The sequence below is a fragment of the Pseudoliparis swirei genome, chromosome 1, assembly GCF_029220125.1.
Source record: "Pseudoliparis swirei isolate HS2019 ecotype Mariana Trench chromosome 1, NWPU_hadal_v1, whole genome shotgun sequence".
NCBI lineage: Eukaryota > Metazoa > Chordata > Actinopteri > Perciformes > Liparidae > Pseudoliparis > Pseudoliparis swirei.
The window spans coordinates 15476868-15504305 of record NC_079388.1 but is presented as its reverse complement, the minus strand read 5'-3'; the positions used below and the strand labels follow the sequence as shown (position 1 = coordinate 15504305).

Here is a 27438-nt window from a genome sequence, read left to right as displayed (position 1 = left end):
AAAACACCGGTGTCTGTGTGCATCCATAACGCTAAATAACAACACGATTAGGTGTCAGTCAATGAGTCGTATTCATACAACAATGAGTTGCAATGAGCTCGCATGAGTCAGATTAAAGATGTGATGAATGTAACTTTGGGTTTTCTTATTGTTCAAGTCCTCCCAGATGAAGTTAGAGGTCATTTCCATTAACGGCATTAAAAGCATTTCTCTTCTCGGGGAGCGTGAATGTTTCACGAGCTCGACGTGACCTCCCCGTGTGCGCCGGCGCCCGTCGAGGCGTTCCCGGTGTGAAGGTGCCGCTGCGGGTCGTGAAAGAATGGGACCAGCGAGACACGCGGATATTTCTTTGTTTACTTTCAATTCATGTTCAAAAAGTTACATCGTATTTTTTTTAACAAATCAAAGTTGTGCTAAAACATCGCTCTAAACTTCTAAAAGCCGCTTCGGACAAATACGGAAGATGTCGGTGGGCAATAAAAAAAGAAACCTGTATATGTCATAATAAAAAGTGTAAAACACCTACACGTAAAAAAATCATCCAACGTCACCAGTAATGAAAAGAAAATGAACGAGGTAATGTACAAAAGTCTGAGGGCGGAGCGAGAGGAAACAGGCGGAGCTTCAGTAGAACAGGTCGTCGTCGTCCTCTTCGTCCACTTCCCCGACGTCTGATTCGGCGAAGTACTTCACCTCCTTCTTGGCCCGGCCCGGCCGGTCGCGGGATGCAGGGCCGCCGGCCATCGCGCCGTCGGTGACGGCGCCACCGCCCATCGTTCCGCCGCCGGTCGCCGCGCTGTTCGCTATCGCACCGAGGCGTTTGTCGCCGCCGCCGTCGTCGTCGTCTGATGCCGCTTTCTGAGGTTTCTACGACAACAAAGACTTCATTATAGTAACAATTGAGACTATTAGTGCACTAAAATGTCAAAAACGAATACTCTGCGTTGTACAAGTTATAAGAGCCAAATGCATGATTTCATTTGTTCGAATAATTTAGTTTGAAAAGATTTAAAATGGTAACTGAAGATAAATCTTTTTCATTATGATTTGAAAGAATGTTTAGGTTAACATTTATAATTTTGTATTGTATTCAAAAGCTGAATAACTTGTCAGAATATAAGCTTCCAATCAGATGACGTCACGTCGGTATAACACGTGGACCGTCGGTCCAGATTTGAGCTCAGAGATGTTGGAAGCGACAGTTTTTGACCGTATGAACATGTAACTCTACGTTTTCTAGTAAACATTTTTTATGGAAGAACTACTCGTCTCACTCGCGTGTCAATTAATAGTCTCTAAGACTGAACTCAAAATTGTGGTACAGAAGACCCAGAACTATACGGAGTGCCGCTACACAAGTATTATCAGCAAACTGCACTAAAGGAATCAAAAGTAAATAAATGTCCTCTGAATGCAACACAAGTCATCCGATCATGTAGGATTATTATTGCTTTATTATTATGTAAGCAGAATGTTACTGTAATGTAGTTGGAGTGACTCCAGCTTCGACTGCTTTATAGACGGGCTAGGCAATAAATCAATACAATATCTGGATATGAGATTTGGGATATTGTAATGTTGTGATAGTGTTTGATGACAATTGCCTTGTTTATTTTTGAGGGTGTGATTTAAATTTCTTTCATATTTATTCTCGTCATCATCTCCCCAAGATGTTCCTCGTCGCCAGGGCGTTGGTACATTTAGCAAAGGATAAAAAAAAAGGTAAAGAGGTCAAAATGAAACACTAAAGTCTGGTTTACATGTTGTACTCCCGTGTCGTCTGCAAGTGCCTTCATCATTTCAAGTGTTTGATTGTAAAAATAAATGTTATTTTAGGAGAAGGCTTCTACTATTTGCCGTTACTGATGATTGGTTCTCAAAAATCTCCCAAATACCTATGGAGGTATTCGGTCAAAAATATGAAAAAAAACTGATGTGGTGGTTTTTTTAATGCAAAATCTGATGAAAAGCTAGAAACTAAGGCTGTAAAAAAAATACATTAGTAAGAAGAAGAAAAAATTACATCTTCTGAATTGTAGAAGAGTAGAAGTAAAAAGAAGCATACAAATACAATGTAGAAACTCAAGTTAAATTCCACCACTTAATATCTGGAAGTGGAACATATGTGTGAAGAATAGAGTTTTTAAAACAGCCCCGTGTGAAGAGCTGCCACGGAATATTTGATTAATATACGAGAAACAGAGTCCGCCCCTCTGACGTTCACAGCAGCAGCTTAAATATTTCATGTCAAACAACATCCATCGCATCCACTGAACCAACGTCGGGTCGATGACTCACTCTGCCGACGGGTTTCGCTGCTTTTTTCATCGGATTGTACTCGTCTTCAGAGCCGGAGCCCTTCCTCTTCCTCCCTCGGCCTTTACCTGCAAGTTCACGGAAAAAGGACCCCAGAAGATTTCACCATCAGCGTTGAAGAATTGGAATCGATTTTCTCCTCGAGGAAACACGCGGGATGCGCGCCGTACCTTTAAGAGCCGGGGCCGGCTTCTTGGAGCCGGTGTCGGAGTCCGAGTCCCAGATGGATTTATCTGGTTTCTTCGCTTTTGGTGCTGGTGGTTTTTTAGGTTTGGGAGCTGCGTCCGACGGCTTCTTCGCCTCCACGGGGCCTGAAGACGAGAGAACGCAAACGCGTTGCCACGAGGATCATTCGGTGAGTTAAACCCACGATGATGAGCTCTGCCGCTGCGCCACAAGCGCCCTCTGTTGAGAGTCGTTACCTTTCTTTGCCGGCAATAGTTTGTCGAACGCGGAGCTGCTGGAGTACGTGGAGAAGGCGGCGCCGACGGCGGCGTCTTCGTCGTCGTCGCTGTCGGACTTGGACCCGTCTGCAAGAGAAACACAGGCGGAGCGATGTGTGACCTCTCGGAGAGGAGAGCCTTCACACGTCGTGTTTGCCACACACTCCTCGGAGCTTGTTGTCTTTGGGTGTCTTCTGTGAGACGCACTCATCAGATGCTCTGAAGAAGGTCTGAGACCGTCTCCCCGTCCACGATCTAAGTGACCCAGAGCCCAAATGTGCTACTGATTGCAGTAAAAAAATAACAAATCAATCAGAATCACAGCCTCGTTTTCATCTTACGGTTAACATCCATGTCTGTGTAAATGTCATCCCTTCATCCCTTCATCACTTCATCCCTTCATCCCTTCTAATGACTGATAGATGAGCTTTTTTCATGAATTCTTTGTCCCTTCACATTAATTGTTAGTGTGGGTATCTGTTGACAACAGGAAACATAGAAACTCTGACTGACCCTTGAAGATTTAGACTGCTCTGTATTATTACTTTGTGGGTCAGCGGGTAGCAGGTCCGTCTCTCAACCAGGGGGTTGGCGGTTCAATCCCCGCCCTCGTCAAAGTGTCCTTGAGCGAGACGCTTAACTCCCTGTGTCTGTGTCTACGGTGTATGAATGTAACATGATTGTCGCTTTGGATAAAAGCGTCGGCGAAATGAAATGAAATGTAATGTCTGTATGGACCTCAATAAAAAAAGATGTAGATGTGCGAACGTCTGCCCTATCCGGCGCTCGTGTCGTGAATATCTATCGAGCCGTACCTGACGCCGTCTTGGTCTCTCGGGGGACGACGGGCTGACTGTTCTCCGCGTCGCTGTCGGACTTGGAGTCGTCCTCGGACCAGGGGTTCCTCTTCTTGGCCCTCTTGGCGGCGGTGCCTTTGGGCGCCGGGGCTTTTCTCACTCCTGCAACACCGTTTGTTTACATCCACGTCAAAGTGTAGCGCGGCATCGCTTCATCGTAACCACGTGAATGATTGTGTTACGACCGAAATAAACGCGTTTGGTGAAGTCCCGTTGGTCTTTGAACGCCTCGTTTCAACCCGTTCACCCTCGAGTGTTTTACGGCGAGTTCAGAAGGAACGTGAGGACGTCTCGGCGCCGGGGGAATGGAAACTTGAATTTAGACGGTAAACCGTTGTTTTTTATACCGTCACAAACATTCCCTTTATCTCGTTTATCTATTAGACAACAACAACAACAACAAGCAAACCCTAACGATTATCCAAAAACAATCACATCACCAAACCCCACATTGCACACCGTGTTAGAGAAACGATTGTGAGCCGAGCTGCTACTCACCGCTGTCATTGCTCTTTTCAGAGGAGGCCGGCTTGGACGAGAAGACGCCGGCCGTCTCTTTCTTCTTAGCTGCGGGGGCAGCCGGCCTTCAGGGGGAAAGAAACCGTGTACTCAGCATTTTCTCTGCTAGATATATTCGGGCATTCCTGCCTTTATTAGATAGAATGCAGGAGACATATGGGGGGGGGGGGGGGGTGGACAGACATGCACCGGCGGTCGGTGTGAGACTTTACGGTGACGTGATGATCGCCTCGGACCCCGAGCAGCGGCCGAACTGCTGACCACTTCGAATCTTACATGCTCTTTTCTTTGGCAGGCGAGTAGGGGTCTTCGTTATCGTCCTCGCCTTCGTCCTCGTTGTGGTCGCTGAAGCGCTCCTTGGCCTCGGAGGAGGGGAACTCGTCCTTAAAGGACGCCATCGGAGAGGAAGCCGCGTCCTCGCCGCCGTTCTCCTCCTCGTCGTCCGCCTCCTCCTCCTCCTCCGAGAAGTCAAACGTGTATTTGGGCTTGGAGGCTGGAAGGCGAGAGGAGAGTGTGTGTCACGGGGGTTTTAATGAGCACCGAGCGTTGCGGCGGCGTTGCATCACGCCCCCCCCCCCCCCCCCCGAGGCGCTCCGGGCAGACGCTCCTCAAGCTGACGACACGGTGAACCACATGAAGCGGCTGCAGATGAAACGTGAGCGGTCTCTTTGTAACCAGCTACCTGACGCTGACTTACTAAATCAAAGCATCTGTGCATTTTTAAAAGAGAAAAAAGTACCGGAAAAAAAGGTTTCTAATGACGATAGATGAACATTTCTTTCATGAACTCCAATTCTTTGACTTTTCATAGAGTCCCTTCTCGATGGTACATTCATTGTTAGTTTGAGGGAAACATAGAAACCCTGACTGACCCTTTAAGATTTACACTACTCTGTATTGTTACTTACTGCCATAAACCGGCCAGCAGGGGGCGCTGATGTCGCCAGCGAATATTCAAACTACATTTAAGGACATTTATAGAGCCGTACCTGACGCCCTCTGGGACTTGGTCTCTCGGGGGACGATGGGCTGACTGTTCTCCACGTCGCTGTCGGACTTGGAGTCGTCCTCGGACCAGGGGTTCCTCTTCTTGGCCCTCTTGACGGGGGTCCCTTTGGGTGCCGGGGCTTTTCTCACTCGAGGCGCTCCTGCAACACAGTAAACGGGATCCACAGGCGGTTGGTTGACAGTCGGTCTTCTCATTCAGGGGCTGAGGAGCTCCTGCTTGTTCAATAATGGATTATAGTTTTCTCGCAGCGCTGTGGAGCATCAGAGAGACCCCGGGAGGAAGTGTGTGTGTGTGGGGGGGGGGGGGGCTACCTTCAAACTACAACACATTAAACTAGGAGATAACCGGAGCATTGTCTCTGGACAGATGGAGTCGACACATATCTGTCCGTCTGAGGCATTGAATCATTTTCCGACTGATGCAGAGAGTCCAGTTCCATCATTTAGGGGAGGGGGGGATAGGGGGAGGAGGATCAGTGACTTCTTTTAAATCCCTTCTTAAAACCCATTTTTATAGAACTGCTTTTAAGTGATGTCATCCTTTTAACTCTTGTGTTGCCTTCGGGTCATTTTGACCCGATTCAATATTTAACCCTCCTGTCGCCTTCGGGTCAATTTGACCCGATTCAATGTTTAATGTCGGTGTTCTTTCGGGAGTCAACAAACAAACATAAAGTACCTCACACTTAAACTTGGAAAACAATATTAATTCTAATAATTTTCTGGAGATTTTAATAGCTGGGGTCATATTGACCTCAAGGGTAAAATATGTTAGTAAATATAAAGGTAACAGGAGGGTTAAACATTGAATCGGGTCATATTGACCCGAAGGCGACAGGAGGGTGAAACATTGAACATTCAATACTTCAAATGATAAATAAAACTAGATGAATGTCACATTGGCCCAGTTGGCCCAGTTGAAGTGCAGTACTGACCGGGCTCTTTCTTCTCTCTCTTCACACGTGGAGCTTTCGGTTTGGCTGCAGAGTTTTCTCCCGTTGCTCCTTCGATGGGCAAACCGTCCTCATCAAGCTCCAACTTCAGTGCAGGATCGATGTCACTCTGAGGGAGGAACAAAAGACCCGTCACCGTCCTGGATCCCCGGCGCCACTCTGCTGTATTTTCGATGTCACGGTGCAGGTCCTTACCTTCTTCCTTCTGGACAGCTTCTTGGCTGCGTCGGCCCTGATGGCCTGAGTCGGAGGCTCCACCCTGCGGCCGAACGGCGAGGGCAGCGTCTCCTCCAGGTTCAGCTTCTTGGCTTTAGGTTTGCCGACCTTCCCCTTCAACATCTTGATGGTCTTTCCGATGCTCTGGTCCTCTCGCTCCTGACGCTCCACTTTCTGACAGGCGGAAAACAAAGACATGGTTCAGCTCCACCACTTTTCCGGATACGGCGAACCGTCATGTTAAAGCCCAACGTTCATATTCACAAATAAACTTACGTCCAGCTCCTCCACGAACAAAGCCAGGTCGTCCTTCCACAGGTCGTCTGGAAGTTTCTTCTGGATGTCGCTCAGCTCACCTCTCTGCACATCGGCACACAGTCACCTCATTAGAATAAGACGCCAACGAATTCATCGGACTGAGATCCTGACTGTGTCTGTCTGTCTGTCTCTCGGTCTAAATGTTAGTTAGTTGTGTCTGAATGTTAGTTAGTTGTGTCTGGATATTAGTTAGTTGCGTCTAAATGTTAGTTAGTTGTGTCTGGATGTTAGTTAGTTGTGTCTAAATGTTAGTTAGTTGTGTCTGAATGTTAGTTAGTGTGTCTGGATATTTGTTAGTTGTGTCTGAATGTTAATTAGTTGTGTCTGAATGTTAGTTAGTTGTGTCTGGATATTTGTTAGTTGTGCCTGAATGTTAATTAGTTGTGTCTGAATGTTAGTTAGTTGTGTCTGAATGTTAGTTAGTTGTGTCTGGATATTTGTTAGTTGTGTCTGAATGTTAATTAGTTGTGTCTGGATGTTAGTTAGTTGTGTCTGAATGTTAGTTAGTTGTGTCTGGATATTTGTTAGTTGTGTCTGAATGTTAGTTAGTTGTGTCTGAATGTTAGTTAGTTGTGTCTGAATGTTAGTTAGTTGTGTCTGGATGTTAGTTAGTTGTGTCTGAATGTTAGTTAGTTGTGTCTGAATGTTAGTTAGTTGTGTCTGAATGTTAGTTTGTTGTGTCTGAATGTTAGTTAGTTGTGTCTGGATATTTGTTAGTTGTGTCTGAATGTTAATTAGTTGTGTCTGGATGTTAGTTAGTTGTGTCTGAATGTTAGTTAGTTGTGTCTGAATGTTAATTAGTTGTGTCTGGATGTTAGTTAGTTGTGTCTGGATGTTAGTTAGTTGTGTCTGAATGTTAGTTAGTTGTGTCTGGATATTAGTTAGTTGTGTCTGAATGTTAGTTAGTTGTGTCTGGATATTTGTTAGTTGTGTCTGAATGTTAGTTAGTTGTGTCTGAATGTTAGTTCGTTGTGTCTGAATGTTAGTTCGTTGTGTCTGAATGTTAGTTAGTTGTGTCTGGATATTTGTTAGTTGTGTCTGAATGTTAGTTAGTTGTGTCTGAATGTTAGTTCGTTGTGTCTGAATGTTAGTTAGTTGTGTCTGAATGTTAGTTAGTTGTGTCTGGATGTTAATTAGTTGTGTCTGGATGTTAATTAGTTGTGTCTGGATATTTGTTAGTTGTGTCTGAATGTTAATTAGTTGTGTCTGGATGTTAATTAGTTGTGTCTGAATGTTAGTTAGTTGTGTCTGAATGTTAATTAGTTGTGTCTGAATGTTAGTTAGTTGTGTCTGGATGTTAATTAGTTGTGTCTGGATATTTGTTAGTTGTGTCTGAATGTTAATTAGTTGTGTCTGGATGTTAATTAGTTGTGTCTGAATGTTAGTTCGTTGTGTCTGAATGTTAATTAGTTGTGTCTGGATGTTAATTAGTTGTGTCTGAATGTTAGTTAGTTGTGTCTGGATGTTAATTAGTTGTGTCTGGATATTTGTTAGTTGTGTCTGAATGTTAATTAGTTGTGTCTGGATGTTAATTAGTTGTGTCTGAATGTTAGTTAGTTGTGTCTGAATGTTAGTTGACAATGTGATGCATGGGTGTCCTGACTGATCTTTCTACTGATATTAATACTCTCTATACTGTTATTGTTTCTGCATGCTTTGTAAAGTGTAAATAATGCATAATTTTTCATTTTAATCTTCTATACTGTTTTTAGGGTCAAGGGACTGCGAATAAACCAATAAAATAAAACGAGCAAGGCCCTTAACACGAGTAGAGTCGGCCGACCCCTGATGAATAAATACAGTCAAATTAATGTGTGAAAGGTGAAAAGATTATAAGATCAAGAATTGATGATACCTTGTGGTCCCTCTGTTTGAGCAGGTCATCCACCTTCTCCTTAGACAGGCACCACAGGGGCATGTTGAGGATGTAGTTGAAGTTTGGCGCCGACGAGGAGCCCGAGTCCACCGAGCCGGCGTCGCTCTCGTGTCCGTCCCGCTCCTCCTCTTCCTGCGCCTGTGAGAGGAAAGAGAGATGTTGACAGTTTTGCATAGATGACATAATCATTTATATTACTACATATTTCCTAATTTATATTATATTGTTCTTAAGTGAACTTTAAGCGTAGCTGTACAGTTAAAGTCACTCCAACAGTACCTTTTCCTGAGACTTGGACCAGGCAGCCACCGGATCGGACTCGAAGCCTTTCTGCACGAGCAAGCGGATCAGTTCACGTTTGGTTTTGTTCTCTGTGAGGATAAAAGAATATGAGTTAGAACCAGGAAGTGGAAGCGCCTTGTGCATTCTCTCAAACGGCCACCAGGGGGCCATTCCTCTGGATGCAAAAAGTAGTCGATTGTACAGAAGTGTTTTTCTCACTTGATCTATTCCCTCAGTGCACATCATAAAAATGTGGTTGTGGTCTCAATCTCTAGTTTCAAGTATTCTTCAATACAGCATGATGTCATCATGATGGTCATAAAACCAGGACAGAACAACCACTCTGTGGTGCAGAAGAATCTGATTTCAAATCGTCATTCTTACCAATTGAAATTTTCCCTTCGATCTTCTCCAGGACGAAGCGAGCCTGGTTGCTCAGCTTGGCAGCCTCGGCTCCCAGGCTGCCCTGTAGCCAGTCCTTCCTCAGTTTGTAGTAGTGCAGGCGGAGCTCAAAGAACTCCCGGAGCATGTCTTGGACAGAATCGTACCTCTTAAGACAGCCCATGTGGTCAAACAGCACCTGAGGATGGAGGGGGTCAAAAATCTTGAAAGATAATCTTGTGAACACATTATTTTAAAATGGACATCCCAGGGAGGCAAAAGCAATGCAAAGACAAAAAACACCTTCCATGATTTAAATGACACTTTTTGTTTTTAGCTCACCATGGAGTTGCAGGTCAGGCTGGACTGCAGCTTGAAGACTTTGTGAAGCCCGACCGACTCGGCCTGGGCCAGCTTCTCCTCGGACATGCGGACCACAAACTTGACCGTGGTGTCTGTGTGGTACTCCTTGTAGTCGTGGATGAGAGCTGCTGTTTTGTCCGTGCCCTGCAGCATGGGCTCCAGCACGGACTCCTTATACGACTGCACACAACGGGCAAGAAACACAGTTATATTATTATATTAATGTATCTTATTACTATCAATCCTGTTACAGTTATTCATACAAAGTTACGTTTTTATCTCTAGGGGGGGGGGGGAAATGTAACTGTACCTGTGTCCACGTCCGAACGGGCAGCTCTGTGATCTCGATGGTGTTTCTGTCAATGACCATCACCTCTCCACTGACCAGGAACTGGTTCTGACCTAGCTCATGGATCATCCCTTTGAAGTTTTTGTACCTGGGAAGCTGTTTAGGGACAGAAATTACACAGTTTCATATCAATAAAGTTAGTATATAGTCTCCTGCCTGCATCCACACTACAAGCAACAAGCCCTGAGGTTCATGAGGAACCTGGAAAGCAGCTGTGTGTAGCGGGGATTAACTGTAACATTGTTTGTGATAATGTGACAAATAAAATAAAAAAGACATAAAAAAGACATTCTGGGTAGCGAATATTTCGCATTATAACTATTCAAACTGCCAGCGGTGCGAATCTGGGACAGTTGAAACAATTTTCCAATTGAAAGTTAGAATAAATTCACTACCAGGAGTATATATATATATATGTAGTTTCTATTATAATAATATAACTACAACATCCATTAGCTGTTTTAGGAAGCCTTCTTGTATCGCGCTCTCAGATGTGATTATAATGTCCTTATCAAGTGAGATTTTGTGTATTTTTTGTTATGGTGCTCTGCTATATGGATGGAAAATAATTACAGATCCCATGAAGATTTAATTTCTGACGTTGTTTCATGATTAAACTTGATGTTGGATGTTTCTCAGACTGTTTACCATCGGCAGGGGGTCCTGTTGGTTGAGCATGCGGTTGATGTTGTTGACGATCTCCCGCGTGTCGTAATTGGGGATCTTACACGCCCAGCCGGTCCCGATGCCCTCGGCGCCGTTGACGAGCACCATGGGAATGATGGGAATGTACCACTCGGGCTCCACCTTCTGGTTGTCGTCGTACAGGAACTTGAGCAGGTTGGAATCCCCGGCGGGGAACAGCAGCTTGGCAAGTGGACTAAAGGAAAAGAGAAATGAGAAATGAGGCCACAGTTATGAAATCTCGACTTTAAAGGATTTCAGACAAGAAACGATTCCTCTGAAAATACCACAATCTGACTTCCAGAAGCTGATGTCCAATTTAAAGAACATGAATACGACACAAATAATCCATTCATTATGGTCCTTGCTGATTTACCTGAGCATGGTAAAGATGTAACGGGGGCTGGCGGCGTCTTTTCCTCCATTGATGCGAGTACCGAACTGACCCAGCGGCTGCAGGATGTTCACGTTGTTGCTGCCCACGAAGTTCTGGGCCAAGTTCACGATGGTCATCATGAGCGCTTGCTGCAGGGACCAATGGGAAGCGGGGGGTCAGTCATAAGTCATCGAATAGAGAATCGCTCTTCGTTGCCACAAACAGACACTGTGTGGTGAGGACACTTGGGTTAACACTTGGATTTTTCATTGCGCCCTTTTTAAATGTATACAACGTCTTCTTCAACCTCAAACCTGAACTCCTCGATGTAATTATATCTACTTTTGTCTAATTACTTTATTTTCTTGTGCCGGTATTTATGATAATACGCCTCCCCATTCAAATTTGTTTCTACATCCCTGTTTTAAAGACCTTTTTTCTTTATTTTTTATATGCTGCGCTGCGACTGGAAGACATTGAGTGGACCGTACCTCTCCATGATGGTAGGCAGACATCTCTGCAACTGAACCGGCCAGCTGTGCTACCTTCACTTCCCTCTTGTCGTTCCTCTTCAAGCAGGTGAACAGCACCTTCCTCTGGCCTGGCTTTAAACCTGGAAACAATACACACACACACACACACACACACACACACACACACACACCATCAATACATAGGCAATACGTCACCATTCTTAGAAAGACAGAACAGGAAGTGGTGGTCTCAACCATAATAACCACCGTTATTAAGGATAACTCTCCCTCGGGTAAACAGTTATTTCTGTGAGTAGCGTTTAGCTACGAGCCGCCCGATAAGCTGCCGCCATGCTGAGAGCCGTGTGGAGGCAAAAGGTAGGCTCTGTAATTTCTAATTTAAGACCCTCAGGGAAGCTACAGAAAAGGAGCGCATCAGACATTTCTCAGAGATGGAGAGAATAAACGAACCGTCAACCAAGGATGGGATGGATCTCTCATTGTCGGAGTTGGAGAACAGAATCAGCTCTTTGTTGATGAAGTCGTTGTAGGAGAGGTGCCTCTCCTGATTGCCATACAGGTATTGCTAAAGAAGAAAAAACAATAGAAATAAAACTCAATAAATCAGAGGTATACTGTTACGTCAGAGTGGTTAGAGACGAGTTGTAGCACAGAAGTTAGCCTTCTGAAAGCATTTATCTCTTGATTCATTTCCAATTGAAACAGATCAGATGAATTAACCAACACCAAGAAGCACACACACCAAACATCATCTCACACACACACACACACACACACACACAAAAACACACACATCTTGACTGTCTATCTCTCATTGGTGCCGACACACTTTTGGAGCGAAGCCACAAACCTCCGGCAGGCCGTGCATCCTCCTCTGGCGTCTGTCCTCCATGAAGTTCGTCAGCCACTCCTTCCTGTCGTCCGTCTTCTTCTTACTGAAGGCCTGGAGACAAACGCAGAAGGTCAGCTACATGGAATACTGACTTTCTGTATGTTTATGGTATGGACCATTATGTCTTTAAAGCTCAGATTATCCACAACAACAAAAAACATTCACTAATATTTGTGCACTTTTATTATGATGTTATTTGGCTTAGATTATTAACATTTAAGAATCTTTTTTGTTCAATTAAAGCCTTTTTGGGGGGTTATAAAGCTACGCTATCAAGATAAAAGGTTTTTCAGGTACACTGTTGGCTCAGGCCGAGACATATTTATGAGTAGGGGGATCAATCCCATAATATTGGAACAAACATTGCTAACACTGAGTATCCTTGAAGAAGACATAAACAATCTGCCAGGTTAATACAGTGAGCAGATTCAGTTCTACTCAGTAGACTCAGTGGTCGTGTTTGACTGCAGCCCCGTGGATGGTGTTTAGAGATGTACCCGTAGCTTTTAACCCACCAGAGTGATGGCGGCGTCGTCCTCGGCGCCGCTGTATCGGAAGGTGATGCGGTGCTTCTCCATGTCCGAAAAGTACTCCTTTGCCTCTTTGCTCGTACTGGTACCCAAACCTGGAGACACACGCGGGACATTTAGAATTCAAACAGCGGAGAGGAATTTAGTGTTTTTTCAACAAATGTTCAAAAGTTCATATCGATGTCTTAAATACTTGAGTATCAAACCTTTGTAGTACTTTATGTGCCAGGTTTTAAAGTTCTCTGTGTTTTTCTTCCACTCGTCAAACTCTGGAATGCTGTAGAAGGAAAACTCCTGCTTGCTCTTGGTGACCTGCAGACAAGAAATGAATCAGCGGGGTCAAACTTTAATGTGGGTTTGTGCTGAGAAGAAGAAGAAGAAGAAAAGAAGAAGGAGAGGAAGAAGAAGAAGAAGTAGGAGAAGAAGAAGAAGAAAATAAAGAAGAAGAAGTAGAAGAAGAAGAAATAGAAGTAGTAGAAGAAGAAGAAGAAGTCGAAGAAGAAGAAGAAAAAAAGGAAGAAGAAGAAGTAGGAAGAAAAAGAAAAAGGAGGAGGAAGAAGAAAAGAAGTAGGAGGAAGAAGAAGAAGAAGGAGAAGTAGTAGAAGAAGAAGTAGAAGAAGAAAAGGAAGAAGAAGAAGTAGGAAGAAGAAGAAAAAGGAGGAGGAGGAAGAAGAAAAGAAGCAGAAGAAGGAAGAAGAAGTAGGAGGAAGAAGAAGAGTAAAAAGGAGGAGGAGGAACAAGAACAACAAGAAGAAGAATCTGTGTTGTATTAGGAAGTATTTCCAGCAGTTTAGTGCTGCTGTATGTACAGTGTGTGTGTGTGTGTGTGTGTGTGTGTGTGTGTGTGTGTGTGTGTGTGTGTGTGTGTGTGAGCGTGCGCGTGTCTCCCTTACTTTGACAATGGGCGTGATGAACTCCTCCAGGAACGTGTGTTTCAGGAGAGACGGCCAGTTGTGGTGGAAGAAGTTGATGAGCAGCCCTTTGATGTGGGACCCGTCTTGATCCTGAGACAAGAGCAGCAGCGTTAGGACCAGCGGGCCGGAGCGCGTTCACCAGTCTAGCAACGCGTTCACCGGCCGCTTCACCTGATCCGTCATGATCATGATCCTGCCGTAGCGCAGGCTCTTCAGGGACTCGGGGTCTTCGTAGCTCTTCTTGTACTGGAGGCCAACGATCTTGATGATGTTGTTAATTTCAGCATTCTCCATGATCTGTTGAAAGAACGAAGCGCAGGTCAGCTGCAAGGCGTCACAGAGTAAAGCTCCATTGAGCTATATACATTCTTTTATATATAGTTCTAAAAAAAGAGAACATTTTTCAGGACAAACAAGAGCTAATTTGAGAGCACATCTTTGTTTACAGAACTTGAATGATGGCGAAAAGACACCGAGTGGTATCGAACAGTATGTTGATAAAGAAGTACATGGCACCTTCCGCCCATCCTCAAATGCTTTATACAGGTCGCTACTATCTGGGAGCTAGCTAGCTATGAAAAGCCACCAAATGCAGGGTTCTTACACATTTTGACCAATGGATTTCCATGACTTTTCCATGACTTTAAACCAAATTTCCATGACCAAACTGAAATCTCGGTATAAACATGAACAATTTAGAACATTTTGCGTATTGAGAGCGGACGTCGGCTTATATTTTGAGCGTCTTTCTTTAAAAAACATATTAATTATTTTAAACTCTGCATAAATGAACATGTGATGATAACAAATTTCCATGACTTTTCCAAAACTTTTATGATTTACGTTTTTTCCAAGACTTTTCCAGGCCTGGAAATGACCATTTTAAAATTCCATGACTTTTGAAATGGGATCTGAGCAACATTCACCAGCAGTACACAAGAGTTCTGACTCTCTCCTCTCGCGTAGTGTCACTGCAACACACACACATCCTGTAGTTTTTGAGACGTTGTTTCATTGGTTTCACAATGTGGGAGATCATGTAAACAACGTGTCCCTCACACCCTCATGGTCCCGTGTGTCGAGGTACGTATTGACATCATCTCGACAGCTCACACGTAATCCGGTGTTTTTACCTGCTTGTGCGTCGCCTCTCGCACATTCAGGATCTTTCCTCTCAGGGGGAAAACTCCGTAGCGGTCGCGCCCGATGACTCCGAGTCCGGAGACGGCCAGAGACTTGGCCGAGTCTCCCTCGGTGAGGATGAGAGTGCATTCGCCCGAGTGTTTTCCACCTGTGACGTTGGATGTAGAGACGGTTAATAACCTAGCTCCCGTGCACCGCCGCATGCAGCGGACGTCCGAGGAGACGGAGGACGAATGAATAACCACGCGGTTGTTAACACACCGGCGTCGTTGGCGTCGTCCAGCTTGGGGATGCCTTTGATCTTGCTGTACTTCACAGACGAGCACTTCTTATTGAGCTGCGTCTGAGCTTTGAACTTCACCCAGTTGAGTATACTCTCAACGATCCCGCAGTTGGTTGCCTGCGGGAGACAAAGACAACTTGTGATGAGCAACCAAAAAAAAGGCGCGGATGGTGAGGGTGCGGCGGCCAATGAGAAGGGTCCTTACGGCTCTGACGAACTTGTCCGTCAGAACGCACTTGGACCCGAAGCTCTTGGTCTGGAGTGTCATGTTCTCCTTGGTCTGGGAGTCGAAGGTGGGGTTCTCGATCAGCGCGTTCACAAACACCCAGATGTGGTTCTTCACCTGCAGCACAGAGGGGAGGATTCCTCAGTCAGTTCTCAACACCTCGAGTTAAAAATGTATAAAGTCTCTCGTTCGCCTACCTGGAAGGGTTTGACCGTCACTCCGGCCTTGTTCTTCTTCTTCACTACTTCAATAAGTTTGGACACTATCTGGTCCACCACGTAGTCGACGTGTCTGCCACCCTAAACACACACACACACGCTCCGTGTTAGAAACCCGTCTCTGCTCGTTGCCTCCATGGTTGCTCCTGCCAGCCTCTGGCGGAGGGCGTTCAGGCACCTTGGTGGTGGCGATGTTGTTGACGAAGCCGATCTGTTGGAATCCCTTCTCGCTGAGCGTGAGGCAGACCTCCCAGCGGTCGTTCACGGTCTCGCTCACCACCTTCAGAGCGACGCCCGTCTCGTCCACTTTGTCCTTCACGTATAAGTCCACGTAGCTGCGGAAGCCGGTGATCTTTAGTGACAGAGGAGACGGGAACAAGTTAGCTTCAATAGGTCATGTTTACCAGTGTAAGAGGATTTAAAAAAAATTAAAAATATACAACATGCCTGTCATACGTCGTGGATCGTAGCAGCAGAAAGTGTGCAATATTCATGAATAAATAATAATAATAATAATAAAAACAATAAATTATATTAATTGTCATTTGAGAAATATTCATGAATAAATAATAATAATAATAATGACAGAAATTATATCTATTGTCATTCGAGAAATGTCTGCTCATGTCTGATGAGGTCAGCTGATGAATTCATCTGTATTATTAATAATTATAATAGGTGGAGAGGCTGAACCACTGATGGGTTGTTATCATTTACCGTTCATGTAAACTGATGTGCATATACAGATATGCTCTGAATTTTCCATCACAGTTTAACTCGAATGATGATCCATTAAAAGTACATTTTATTAAGTGTTATGCATAATTAAAACGGATATTCAGTAACCTGCATGATTTTAAACTGTATATGTATTCATGCAGTGAGTTGCATTTGTATTAACGGTAATTCAATTCAGGCCTGTGAAGCTGAACTTTATGGCTATTATAACTTTATGTTTTAACCATTACAGCATCAGCTACTGTTTAGCTCTGTATTTCTTTAGGCCGCATTGAGCACGACAGGCAGAGCCATTCAGTCCCATTCAGTCACGCTACATTGGAAAGAAGCCAGACAAACCTCCACAGCTAGGGGACTCGCACCAAAACAATCGAGACTGATAAATAGCACTTTAAAAATTGCAGACGTCGCTTTCTTCTGGATATTATCCCTAGGTGAAGTGACTGTGTTGCTTTCTGGATTCATGCAGTACTCTGCATCTAAAATAGAAGGCTTTTTCTGCTACCTCAGAAATGCCAGACAGGATTAAAAAATAAAATAGGAATCTCGAAAACAGGTTTACACAACAAAATACTTATGATATTTAAACCATAAAAGTTTCACAGCTGGAGCCAACAGAGGCAAAATCCCACATACAAACTTTAAAAGCTACTTCAGTGCAATAAAGAAAAGAAAATAATCTGGAAAGAGATGAAGAGACGTACCGGTAATTTCTTCCCGTTCAGCGTGACTTTAACTCCCTTGCAGGAACCGGCGACGTCATACGCTCTGCGGGTGATGAGTGCTACGATGTCCTTGTCCAGCTTCTCCATCTGGAACTTGGACAGGTCCGGCTGGAAGGTCACGCAGGTGAAGTCGTCCCCGTCAAAGAACTTGATCTTGGGCTCCGAAGCCTTGTTCATGTTGTTCTGCCACGTCTGAGGTACGACAAAAAAACAACATCGTAACACAAAAGACACGCAACAGGCGTTGCTATACATCCGCTACATTATTCTGCGACCCTCTTGAACCAAACCACCGTCACCGTATCGAGTGCAGTTCGGTCTTCTGCAAAGCAACCGTGACATTAAACACCCGGAAGCTTCCATATGTACCCATAACCCCCCCCCCCTTCCCCCGAGGGTGCAACCACACAAAAAAGTGATAATTTACACACCCTTACCTCAGATATGAGCTCACGTCAAAACCCTATAAAACAGCAATTACTTCATTCAGAGATCACAAAGCAGTGGTAAAGATTTTACATTCAAATCGGCTACAAATCAGAGTAAATATGTCACTACCATCTGTAAACACACCCCGAGGGCACGACGGGTAAAATTGTAGTCGATAGATTTGATTTTCTGTTTTTTTCGCCGACGTGCATTTGTCCTCACGAGACTATCGGGATGGAATGAGGAGCCTACGTCAGCAGCCTGTGGCGACGTGATGCGATGAGCCTGCCGAGTCTGGCTTAATATTAAAAACAGGTCTGAATGTCTTCAATCATCCGACTCTAGAAGCTCCGACAGCTTGTTCATAACACGAGGTGCTCCTCGCTGGATATCTGAAGCGTGCCGTTTGTTATTGCAGAAACAAAGCAGACGTTTTCCGAAGGAGGGAGACGATGAAGACGAGCACGAAAACAATAACACCGATTACAGCCGACGAGTTTCTCCTTTGGTATAGTGAGAAAGAAAACCGTTGATTCGAGGAAGAAAGGAAAAAAAAACATCTTTTGAGACCAGCAATAGGAATTGAATGTAGTCAAAGGCCACGCCCAGTTGGTCCGGAGTGTAATCTGATTGGTGGTTTCACTTTCTGAACCTATCGAAGCGTATTTAACCCTCCTGTTGCCTTAGGGTCAATTTGACCCCATTCAATGTTTAACAGACGAGCCCTGCTCACCTGTTTGTAGCTGTGTCTGTATTCCTTGCAGGCGGTTTCGACCGTGAACTTGGTGCTGAAGATGTTGCACAGTTTAGCGCCGTACCCGTTCCGTCCGCCTGGCGGGAAAAAACAAAACAAGTTAGAAGTTACGCAGACAGAAGTTAGCGATATTCACCTTTAAGGGAACCGACTTCCGCCGGTAGCCGACGCGAAGCCGTCTCCTCTCACCCGTGACCTTCTTCACATCGTCGTCGTAGTTGCTGGAGGTGAGCAGGTGGCCGAAAATGAGAGCCGGGACGTACATCTTCTCGTCCTTGTGCTCCACCACCGGGATTCCTTTCCCGTTGTTCCAGATGGAGATGGTGTTGGAGTCGCTGGTGGAGGCAAAAGGGGGGAACGGGCAGCAACGTGAGTCCCAGAACACGGACGCAGACGATCTGAAGCCTCAGTCTTTTGAGGGATACTGGCGTCAAATGTCCAGTCGGATTCTTTTGGTTGTTTGCTTTATTGGAAAGAATTATGGGGGTTTAGACTGAGATATTGAGGCTAAGTTCTTGTAATGTAAATAGAAAAAAAGGTTCTATAAAAACACATTTTCCATTTGCTCAATATTGTTATCAGAACCAGAACTCCGGGATCTCATTGGCTCACGTACAAAGAGAACTAGTGATTAAGTTTAGGCCCAGTGTTTTCATTTAAAACACTATTAGTTACTTCTGGTTAACGTCGACAGTATTCATCGATGAAGAAGTTTTATTAGATTTTTTTCCCCCAGAGAGAAAAATCAAGAGAGAAAAAAAGACAGAAAAGACCGTGGAAAATATGCGACGTTGTTCTCCATGAGAGTCTTACATTTTCAAATGTGATATATTGAGTTCAGACTTTTCGTTTTTAGTTTGTTGGTTTTCAGAAAACACACTCAGAAAGAAAGAATATTGTATTGAGCTCATTTAGGTGCGCTTGTTTGTATTTCAGCTAAAATTAAGATTCTTTATTGTGTTTTACTCTTTTATTGTGACGCCAGTTCTGCTCTTCACAGGGTTCTTACACATTTTGACCAATGGATTTCCATCACTTTTCCATGACTTTAAAACAAATTTCCATTACCAAACTGAAATCTCGGTATAAACATTAAAAATATAGAACATTTTGCGTATTGAGAGCGCACGCCGGCTTATATTTTGAGTGTCTTTCTTTAAAAAACATTTTCATTATTTCAAACTCGGCGTAAATGAACATGTGATTATAACACATTTCCATGACTTTTCCCAAACTTTTATGATTTAACTTTTTTCCATGACTTTTCCAGGCCTGGAAATGACCATTTAAAAATTACATGACTTTTCCAGGTTTTCCATGACCGTACGAACCCTGTCTTCACTGCTCATCTTCGTTTTAACTTCAGTCGAGGATCATAAGCCGGAAATTGTACGACGTGCCATCAAAGTACACGGTGACATTCATCGTAGTTCTACTATCACGCTAGTTGCTAGAGGTGTTCTGAGGATATCCATTTCAAAAGGTGAGTATAAAATCATTCCTACCAATCAATAAATGGTGAACATAGTTCTGGAAAGAAGGCCACGCCCCTTCCTCAGCCAATCACTCGAGCCATCGGTACTTAAACACCTATTCACTCCCTCTTCGTCTCAGCTCCGCCTCCCCTCCCCTCCCTCCCGACCCCGTCCGTGTCTTCCCGTTTCTCGACTACAGGACTACGGGAACAACGGGGGACTCGGCACCGCCAGAGCTTCAGAAGAGACAACCCCCACCCACGAGTCTCCACCCCCCGCCGGTCCCTCTAACCACCAGACGCCAGCAGTCTCCAATCGCACCCCTCCGACCCGCTCTTCACGACCCTTCTACCCTTCTCGTTGCGGACATAATCATCCCTTCATCCATTCATTTCACAATGAACCAACTTGTAAAGCTGTATCGCCTTTGGCGTGGTCTTCATCAGTGAACATCCATATTCAATCTATCTCTCTCAAGTCAAGTCCAAGACTGGTCCCTGAATGCAGCATCATATATCATACGTCATACATCATGGGAGGGTTGAAGTCTTTTCAACGTCTGCTGGTGAAAGGAGACCACTTCAGGTCACGTGAATGACACAGGAGCCATTTGGCAGCCGCTATACCCGTTAAAGTCACAGTGAGTGTGGAGCCAGGGGTTCTAGGGAATTCTGGATGACCGACAGATGTTTTATCTCTGCATCAATGCGGCTGAAGGAGGAGCAACGGTCTGCCCGTGGTGAATGTCACCGGTCACGAGGTCGCAGCGGGGTGCGCCGCTGCGTCCGTGTGGACGTGCTTTTTGAATAATATTTAAAAAGAGGGTCGCATTAAAGCAAAAACAGGATGGCAAATAATAATCCATCTTCCCTCTGATGGGATGTGGTTTTTTTTTTTGTGGTGACTAAAAAATACGACACCAGTGCTTTAAATAATAAGCTCACCCAGCAAACCGGCGTAGGACGCTTTGGCGAGGAGCATTAACATCGCCGTGAAACCAGATTAGCCGCAGAGCCCCGAGTGCGGCAGGACTAATGGTTTCATTAATCCAGCGGGGGGGACATGAGGGAGGCGGCGGCTCGGCTGAAGGACGCCGCCTCTGCTTAGGCAGTCAGATGCTGCTGCAGTCGGCGGGCTGAAGGTGAACGGATACAAAACAAAGAGCTCGGTGCGTCTCAGCACCGGGTCTTTATTCGGTAGTTTCACCGGGATCCACGTCTCAAAACCTGGGTCAGACTTGGCTGACAGAAAACTAAATCACAGAAGAAGAAGAATGTTTATTCCCAAAGGAAATCATTTTTTAAGGATGTAATGAGCTCATGATAGTCAAAAATAAATCCGCGTGAAATTGTATATAAAAGCTGATATTGGCACAAAAAAGTAAAAGATCAACTTGTAGTCCAACATCGAGGCGATTTAAGGTTTCTCGGTTTGCTTCGTACTCACGGATCAATGGTGATCTTTATTCCGGTCATGTTCTTGTCCCTCTGTTTGTTGTCTGCTGCGTTGACTGTCAAGGAAGAAATTAAATAACAATAAATAACAACAAAAACATTATACACACACACACACACACAGACATATTCAACATGATGCTTTCAGAACAAAAAGTTAATTTCCACAACTAATTAGTATTTTTATGTTTTATTAAATACCAATTTTTTTTAATCTGATTTCAGATTGTAAGGTTAAAGCTTAAATAAATGCTTGTCTTCCCAAACATCTTCTGGTCATACATATATAATATATATACATATATTTTTATATATATATATATTATATACATATATATTATATATATAAATACATTTATATCATTTATATTTATAAATATATATATAGATATATTATAAATATATATATACACTACCGTTCAAAAGTTTGGGGTCATCCAGACAATTTTGTGTCTTCCATGAAAACTCACTTATTTATCAAATTAATTGAAAATTGAATAGAAAATATAGTCAAGACATTGACAAGGTTAGAAATAATGATTAATATTTGAAGTATTAATTTTGTTCTTCAAACTTCAAGCTCAAAGGAAGGCCAGTTGTATGGTTTATATTACCAGCATAACTGTTTTCAGCTGTGCTAACATAATTGCACAAGGGTTTTCTAATCAGACATTAGTCTTCTAAGGTGATTAGCAAACACAATGTACCATTAGAACACTGGAGTGATAGTTGATGGAAATGGGCCTCTATACACCTCTGGAGATATTTCATTAGAAACCAGACGTTTCCACCTAGAATAGTCATTTACCACATTAACAATGTATAGTGTGTATTTTTGATTAATGTTAAAACAGTGCTTTTCTTTGAAAAATAAAGACATTTCTAAGTGACCCCAAACTTTTGAACGGTAGTGTATATATATATATATATATTACTTTATATATATATATATATGTATATATTTCATTTATATTTATATATAAATAAATAATCAGAGAAGGAAGAGTGTAAATATTTGCTGAGCGCTAGTCTGCCTTAAATATCTGCTCCCGGCTCGTTCCCCTTAGTGTATTTTAGCCAGGACATAGCGTTAATATCCAGACAAAGAAACTGTCGTTAGTCTAACATATTTATAAACACACAAGCTCGGAGGGCAGAGTGTGCACAGATGGAAGCAATCATCAACAACACCCGCATGCTGAGAGCACAGTGTTGAGCACCATTTACAAACTGATTACACTGGTGCACTTTTACAATGCGAGGCATTACTCCCACATTGAGTCAGATAGATGGCTTTATCAACCTCTATTTAGCTGACTGAGCACGCTTGCACTTTACCAGGGGAAATGAAAAAGACTGCAGCTTTGACCGTGAGCTGCCACAAAACACTGAAATGATTTCCCAGTCAACTTTTCATTTCTCACAAATGCTTCATGCTGCGACCAGGGCGCACAGAGACACAGAGGGAAACTAATGGCCACAGACAGTCCCTGATCAACGCGGTGAGATAGAAGACATGACGCTGATGTTCTGATAGCGATGATAGGCCTTCGACATCCCAGCCGTAGACGGTCTTAAATCAACCGCTGCAGATAAGAGCGTCCAAAGAAGATTAACAGCGAGGATTCACTCACCAAGAATTTCATCAAAGATTTTGTACAGTCCAGGAACGTAGGTGATTTCCCTCTGGTTCATTCCTATTTCTTCATCGAAAACCCACATTTGCTGGGAAAAAATACAAATACTTTTAAGTTCACGGTGGAGATCTCGTTAGTCGCTGTGATCATGACAAGTGAGGGTGTGCCAAATGAAATGAGCAGAAAGGTTTTTACATCGTCACGTGTAAACTTATTAAAAGCAATAGAAAGTTTAATCATCGTCAGGCCAACATCTGTGATTGTGAAGAAGAAAAAACAACATGTCATGTCAGTTTTTTGTGTGTTTTCTGTCTTGTGCCACGTAGTCAAAGCTGTGTCACACGTTTGAATGACCGATAGTGATTAATCACAGAGATGCTGATCAAACTAAATGTGGATCATTCAGTCACACGTTGGGATTTTCAAGACCAACGAAATGCCTGAAAAGTTGTCACAGCCTTTCAGAGGAGGAAAAATATAGATTTTTGTTTTTTTTACTGCCGCAAATCCTCACAGCAGAATGAGAATACTCAGCCGAACTTCAAAGATATCGAGTTCCTCAAACAGACTGTGAGTAAAAACATCCTTTAAACAGAATTATTGGTGTTTGGTTGAGTGCAACTTGGGTTTTATTTGTGTAGAACGTGCCAGATTTTACCTTCTGCTACCACTCAACTCTATGAGGAAGTTAATTATTATAACCTACAGCTTTAGAAGAGGGCCAGACGCATTAAACCTGTGTTAAATCACGACTAAAACTCTGTGTGTGTATGTGTGTGTATCCGTGTGTGTGTAGGCAAAGACAGAAATATACACATTATGTTGGGCAGATTTATGAAGATGCACGCCTGATTTTATTCTATAAATCTCAAGCATTGCAAAAGTTAAATAAATTCATCACTCGTGATTTAAATGGCTTTATTATGTTTTGTGCTTTTAATTTTACAGCTGACCGAAATTCATCACTCAGAATTTTAAATAGTTATTCTTAATATATCTTTTGTGCCTTTGTTTTTATTTTGTTTTACAACTGAATGAAATGCATCACTCAGTTAACATCCATTGTATTTGTATGTATTTTCTGAACATATTTCCTGCAGAGGCGATGTGTTAAAATGGGATTTTAATGCATTAAGATTAATTACCTTCGCATTGAAAATGCAGAAGGTTATGTTTTGATCGCCGCGTATTTATTTGTATGCGTGTTATTCGCCTAACTCAAAAGTTATTAAACCGAATCGCATGAAATTTGGTGGGATGATTGGTTATTATCCGGGGACCATTTGATTAGATTTTGGGATCAATCGGGTCAAAGGTCAAGGTCATGGAAAGGTCAAAATCTTCTTTTTACCATAGCACGGTCAATTTTTATCCAATTGGCATGCAACTAATGCCAAAATGTTCATAATGCAATGTCCAATCTTGTGATATGCGAAGGTATACGCTCTACTGAGTGCCCGTTCTAGTTAAGCATCTGTCTGTATTCAGTGACACCGTGTAAGTGTAAACAGACAACTTGTTATGATCACTAATGGGCTGTGCAGAAAATGTTACTAAAAATAAACGCAGTCCTCTGGAGGCAAACTACCAGCGCAACTTTTGCAAAGAAATCCTTCTTCAAACAAAATGCCAACGTGTAAAGTAGCAGGATTTATGAATTAAAGCGTGCGTCTGAAAGGGGTTTATGTGTGCATCCTTCAAGTCAACAAGGAAAAGGCAGTTTGCTCCGGACTCACCTGAGTGATCGGCTCCACGCTGCCGATGTACGTGTCTGGACGGAGAAGAATGTGCTCCAGTTGGGTCTTCTTCTGGTACACTCGCTCCACAGACAACTTGGAGGCCGCCTTGTCTTTCTTGGCAGCTTCCATCTTGCCAGCATCACCTCGGCCATTCGCGGCCTCCTGTTTGGCAGATTTGTTTTTGTTATTACACACATGTCTATGCACGAAGTCTCTGGGCTCTGCTGTGCCGCCGAAAGGAGATTATCAGTGCTCGCCATCACTAGGACGCGCAACAGACGTCTCTCTGTGGTCTTGTGATTTCAGTAAAACATAATCAACATAAACTGTTTACCGAGTAGAATACTGGAACACAGAGGCTCCTGTTGTGTGGATATTGAAGTGAGCATGGAGTCTTCCATCTCTATTACAAACAAGAGGGATATTTGGAAAAGTTCAATATCAAGTTCCAAATGTGAGTGAGTGTTATATTTTAAATAACGAGTAATGATGGATATACTACACACACAAAAGCTTTTCAGTGTATCTTGATGATAGGACTAATTGATTGACAGCTTCCTGTTAGTCGTGTGCAATCTTTTAGGCCGAAAATAATTGCACCTCTCATTCTTTTAGGTCGACGAAGAGGTGTGAACCGATATAATCCCATCAATTTTAATTTGAAATTAATTAGGTTGAATATTACACAATGCCAAACAATGTTTCTTTTAAAGTTTGCAATGCTTTTCTGCATATAAAGTAGTTAAAAAAGCTAATGTTCCTCCACCATAAGAAGATATTTACGAGTATGTGCTTCACTGTTTAGTGAGACACCTTGTTCAGACAAGGCAGATAAATAATATCGTCAGACTCCACTTCAGTGTCCATGTTCATTGATAAAATACTTCTTCCATTCATTGTACTTATACTGTAGTGAACAAAGATGCAAAGTAGCTCGGTACATTTAGTACAGTAATTACATGCTACTGTTTACTTCTACTCAACTGCAGTATAAATACAACTAAACAAGTATATAGGCTATATGATTATTGGTTATGATACCCAGCAGTGTATAAAGTGAATAATTATAACTCAGTGGCATAATTTACAGGATTCTGAATTGGACACAATGAATACTTTTACTTTGGGTACTATGATGCTTGTACTTTTGTATCACTTGGCTTGTAACAAGAGTAAGTATTACTGCTTTGACTTTACTAAGTAACGTCGTTACAGTGAATATAATTAAAGTAGTTAATACGTATTAAACATTTACTTACGAATGAACAAGTCTACTTTAAATGTGAACATTAAACCAAATGTCCATGACCAAACTGAAATCTCGGTTTATACATGAAAAAGTGAGAACATTTAGTATTTAAACAATGTGAATCCCAAAGCTTACTGTATAAATTAAATAAATGACCATCGAACTTTACAGTTAAGGTGCGTTCACTTGCAAAGCGAAAAAAAGAAGAAATGCGCCGCCAGTATGAGAGCGTCTTTCTTTCAAAAACATTTTTATTATTTCAAACTGCGTAAATCAACATGTGAATATAACAAATTTCCATGAGTTTTCCAAAACTTTTGCGACCAAATTTTTTTACATGACTTTTCCAGGCCTGGAAATGACCGTTTTAACCCTCCTGTTACCTTCACATTTACTAACACATTTTACCCTCGGGGTCAATCTGACCCCAGCAATTAAAACCTCCAGAAAATTATTATAATTAATATTGTTTCCCAAGTTTAAGTGTGAGGTACTTTATGTTTGTTTGTTGACTATAAATAGCCCTTTAAATATATAAAAAAAGTTGATATTTCTTATATGTTTGACAGTGAAAAACAACCTGGGGTCAAATTGACCCCAAAGAACACCGACATTAAACATTGAATGGGGTCAAATTGACCCTAAAGGTAACAGGAGGGTTAAAATTCCATGACTTTTCCAGGTTTTCCATGACCGTACGAACCCTGTTCGAAGTTTATTTTGGAGGACAGCATCTGTTGGTTCATTGTGAGGAGATGTTACCACTGCGTCTTCCACTGGTTGTCTGGATAAGTAACGTTACCCGTCCTCCGTAAAACCAGAGACAACAGCTGGCTGCTCTTTAACACGCGTATTCTGGAAGGCAGACTACGTCAACGTTAGACTCGATTAGGTTACCTGTCGGGAGATCTACGTTAGACGCCTTTAACGACCTGCTGCGCTAAAAAAAAAAAAAAAGGTGAACGCGACAGTTTCGAGTGACACAAAAGCAACTATTTAGGTTAGAAATAACGAAATGTATTCAACGTTTCTTGCGGGGTTAAACCAGCTTACCATCCACGCCAGAGCGCCGCTTCCTGCTGCGCCGTTGGACATCTTCCTTTGTGATCCGCTTAATGATCCCCCTCGTGAAACGTCTTCCGATTCCAGTTAAATTAAAAGTCCGTCAGCGTAACAAAGCGTCTCAGTTGCTGAAGGGTACCCAGACTTGTTTGTCTTCCATGTTCTTCGTCGGTTTGCGGTAAAGATACTCCTTTGAATGAATCAAGACAAGCAGAGATGGGGGGAGTGTGTCGCGGCTATTGTTAAACTCGACAAGCGGAGGCACGGCGGGCCTACACGTCCAACAAAGATGCTAACGGGATCCTTGGTTTAAAATAAATACGGTACAAAACGCACGCGTTAAATTGACCCTCCGATTACATGTGAAAACACGACAAAATTTAAATACGAGCTAAACGCAAAAGCTAATAAAAACGATACACTTAAATAGATTTAATTTAGAAATATAAAACGAAGGCTAGCTAGCAGCGGCTTAGCTGTCCGGCTCCGCCATCTGCATAATAGACGGCGAATCGTCTCGCGGATGAACCGACCA

At 43.0% G+C, this 27438-nt stretch overlaps 1 protein-coding gene across 2 annotated transcripts; it reads right to left on the bottom strand.

The window, feature by feature from the left end:
* Nucleotides 1-340: 340 nt before the first annotated feature.
* top2b (DNA topoisomerase II beta) lies at nucleotides 341-27374 on the bottom strand. 2 transcript variants are annotated; one of them, XM_056420596.1, is made up of 37 exons: nucleotides 26895-27374; nucleotides 24590-24754; nucleotides 22851-22941; nucleotides 21209-21272; nucleotides 18477-18622; nucleotides 18267-18364; nucleotides 17084-17296; nucleotides 15820-15993; nucleotides 15621-15722; nucleotides 15403-15540; nucleotides 15176-15314; nucleotides 14905-15062; nucleotides 13943-14068; nucleotides 13751-13861; nucleotides 13064-13169; nucleotides 12843-12952; nucleotides 12286-12378; nucleotides 11886-12000; nucleotides 11433-11554; nucleotides 10942-11090; nucleotides 10530-10761; nucleotides 9843-9977; nucleotides 9512-9712; nucleotides 9173-9368; nucleotides 8786-8877; nucleotides 8486-8644; nucleotides 6589-6672; nucleotides 6292-6486; nucleotides 6079-6205; nucleotides 5125-5283; nucleotides 4412-4628; nucleotides 4115-4200; nucleotides 3575-3718; nucleotides 2739-2846; nucleotides 2487-2627; nucleotides 2299-2384; nucleotides 341-867 (listed from the first exon to the last, which is right to left on the bottom strand). In XM_056420596.1, exons 1-37 carry the CDS (start codon nucleotides 26934-26936, stop codon nucleotides 625-627), a joined length of 5067 nt encoding a protein of 1688 aa, XP_056276571.1. In that variant the 5' UTR covers nucleotides 26937-27374; the 3' UTR covers nucleotides 341-624. The 2 variants fall into 2 exon arrangements, with proteins under 2 accessions (XP_056276571.1, XP_056276581.1); XM_056420606.1 differs by lacking the exon at nucleotides 26895-27374 and adding an exon at nucleotides 24927-24944.
* Between the last annotated feature and the right edge of the window lie 64 nt (nucleotides 27375-27438).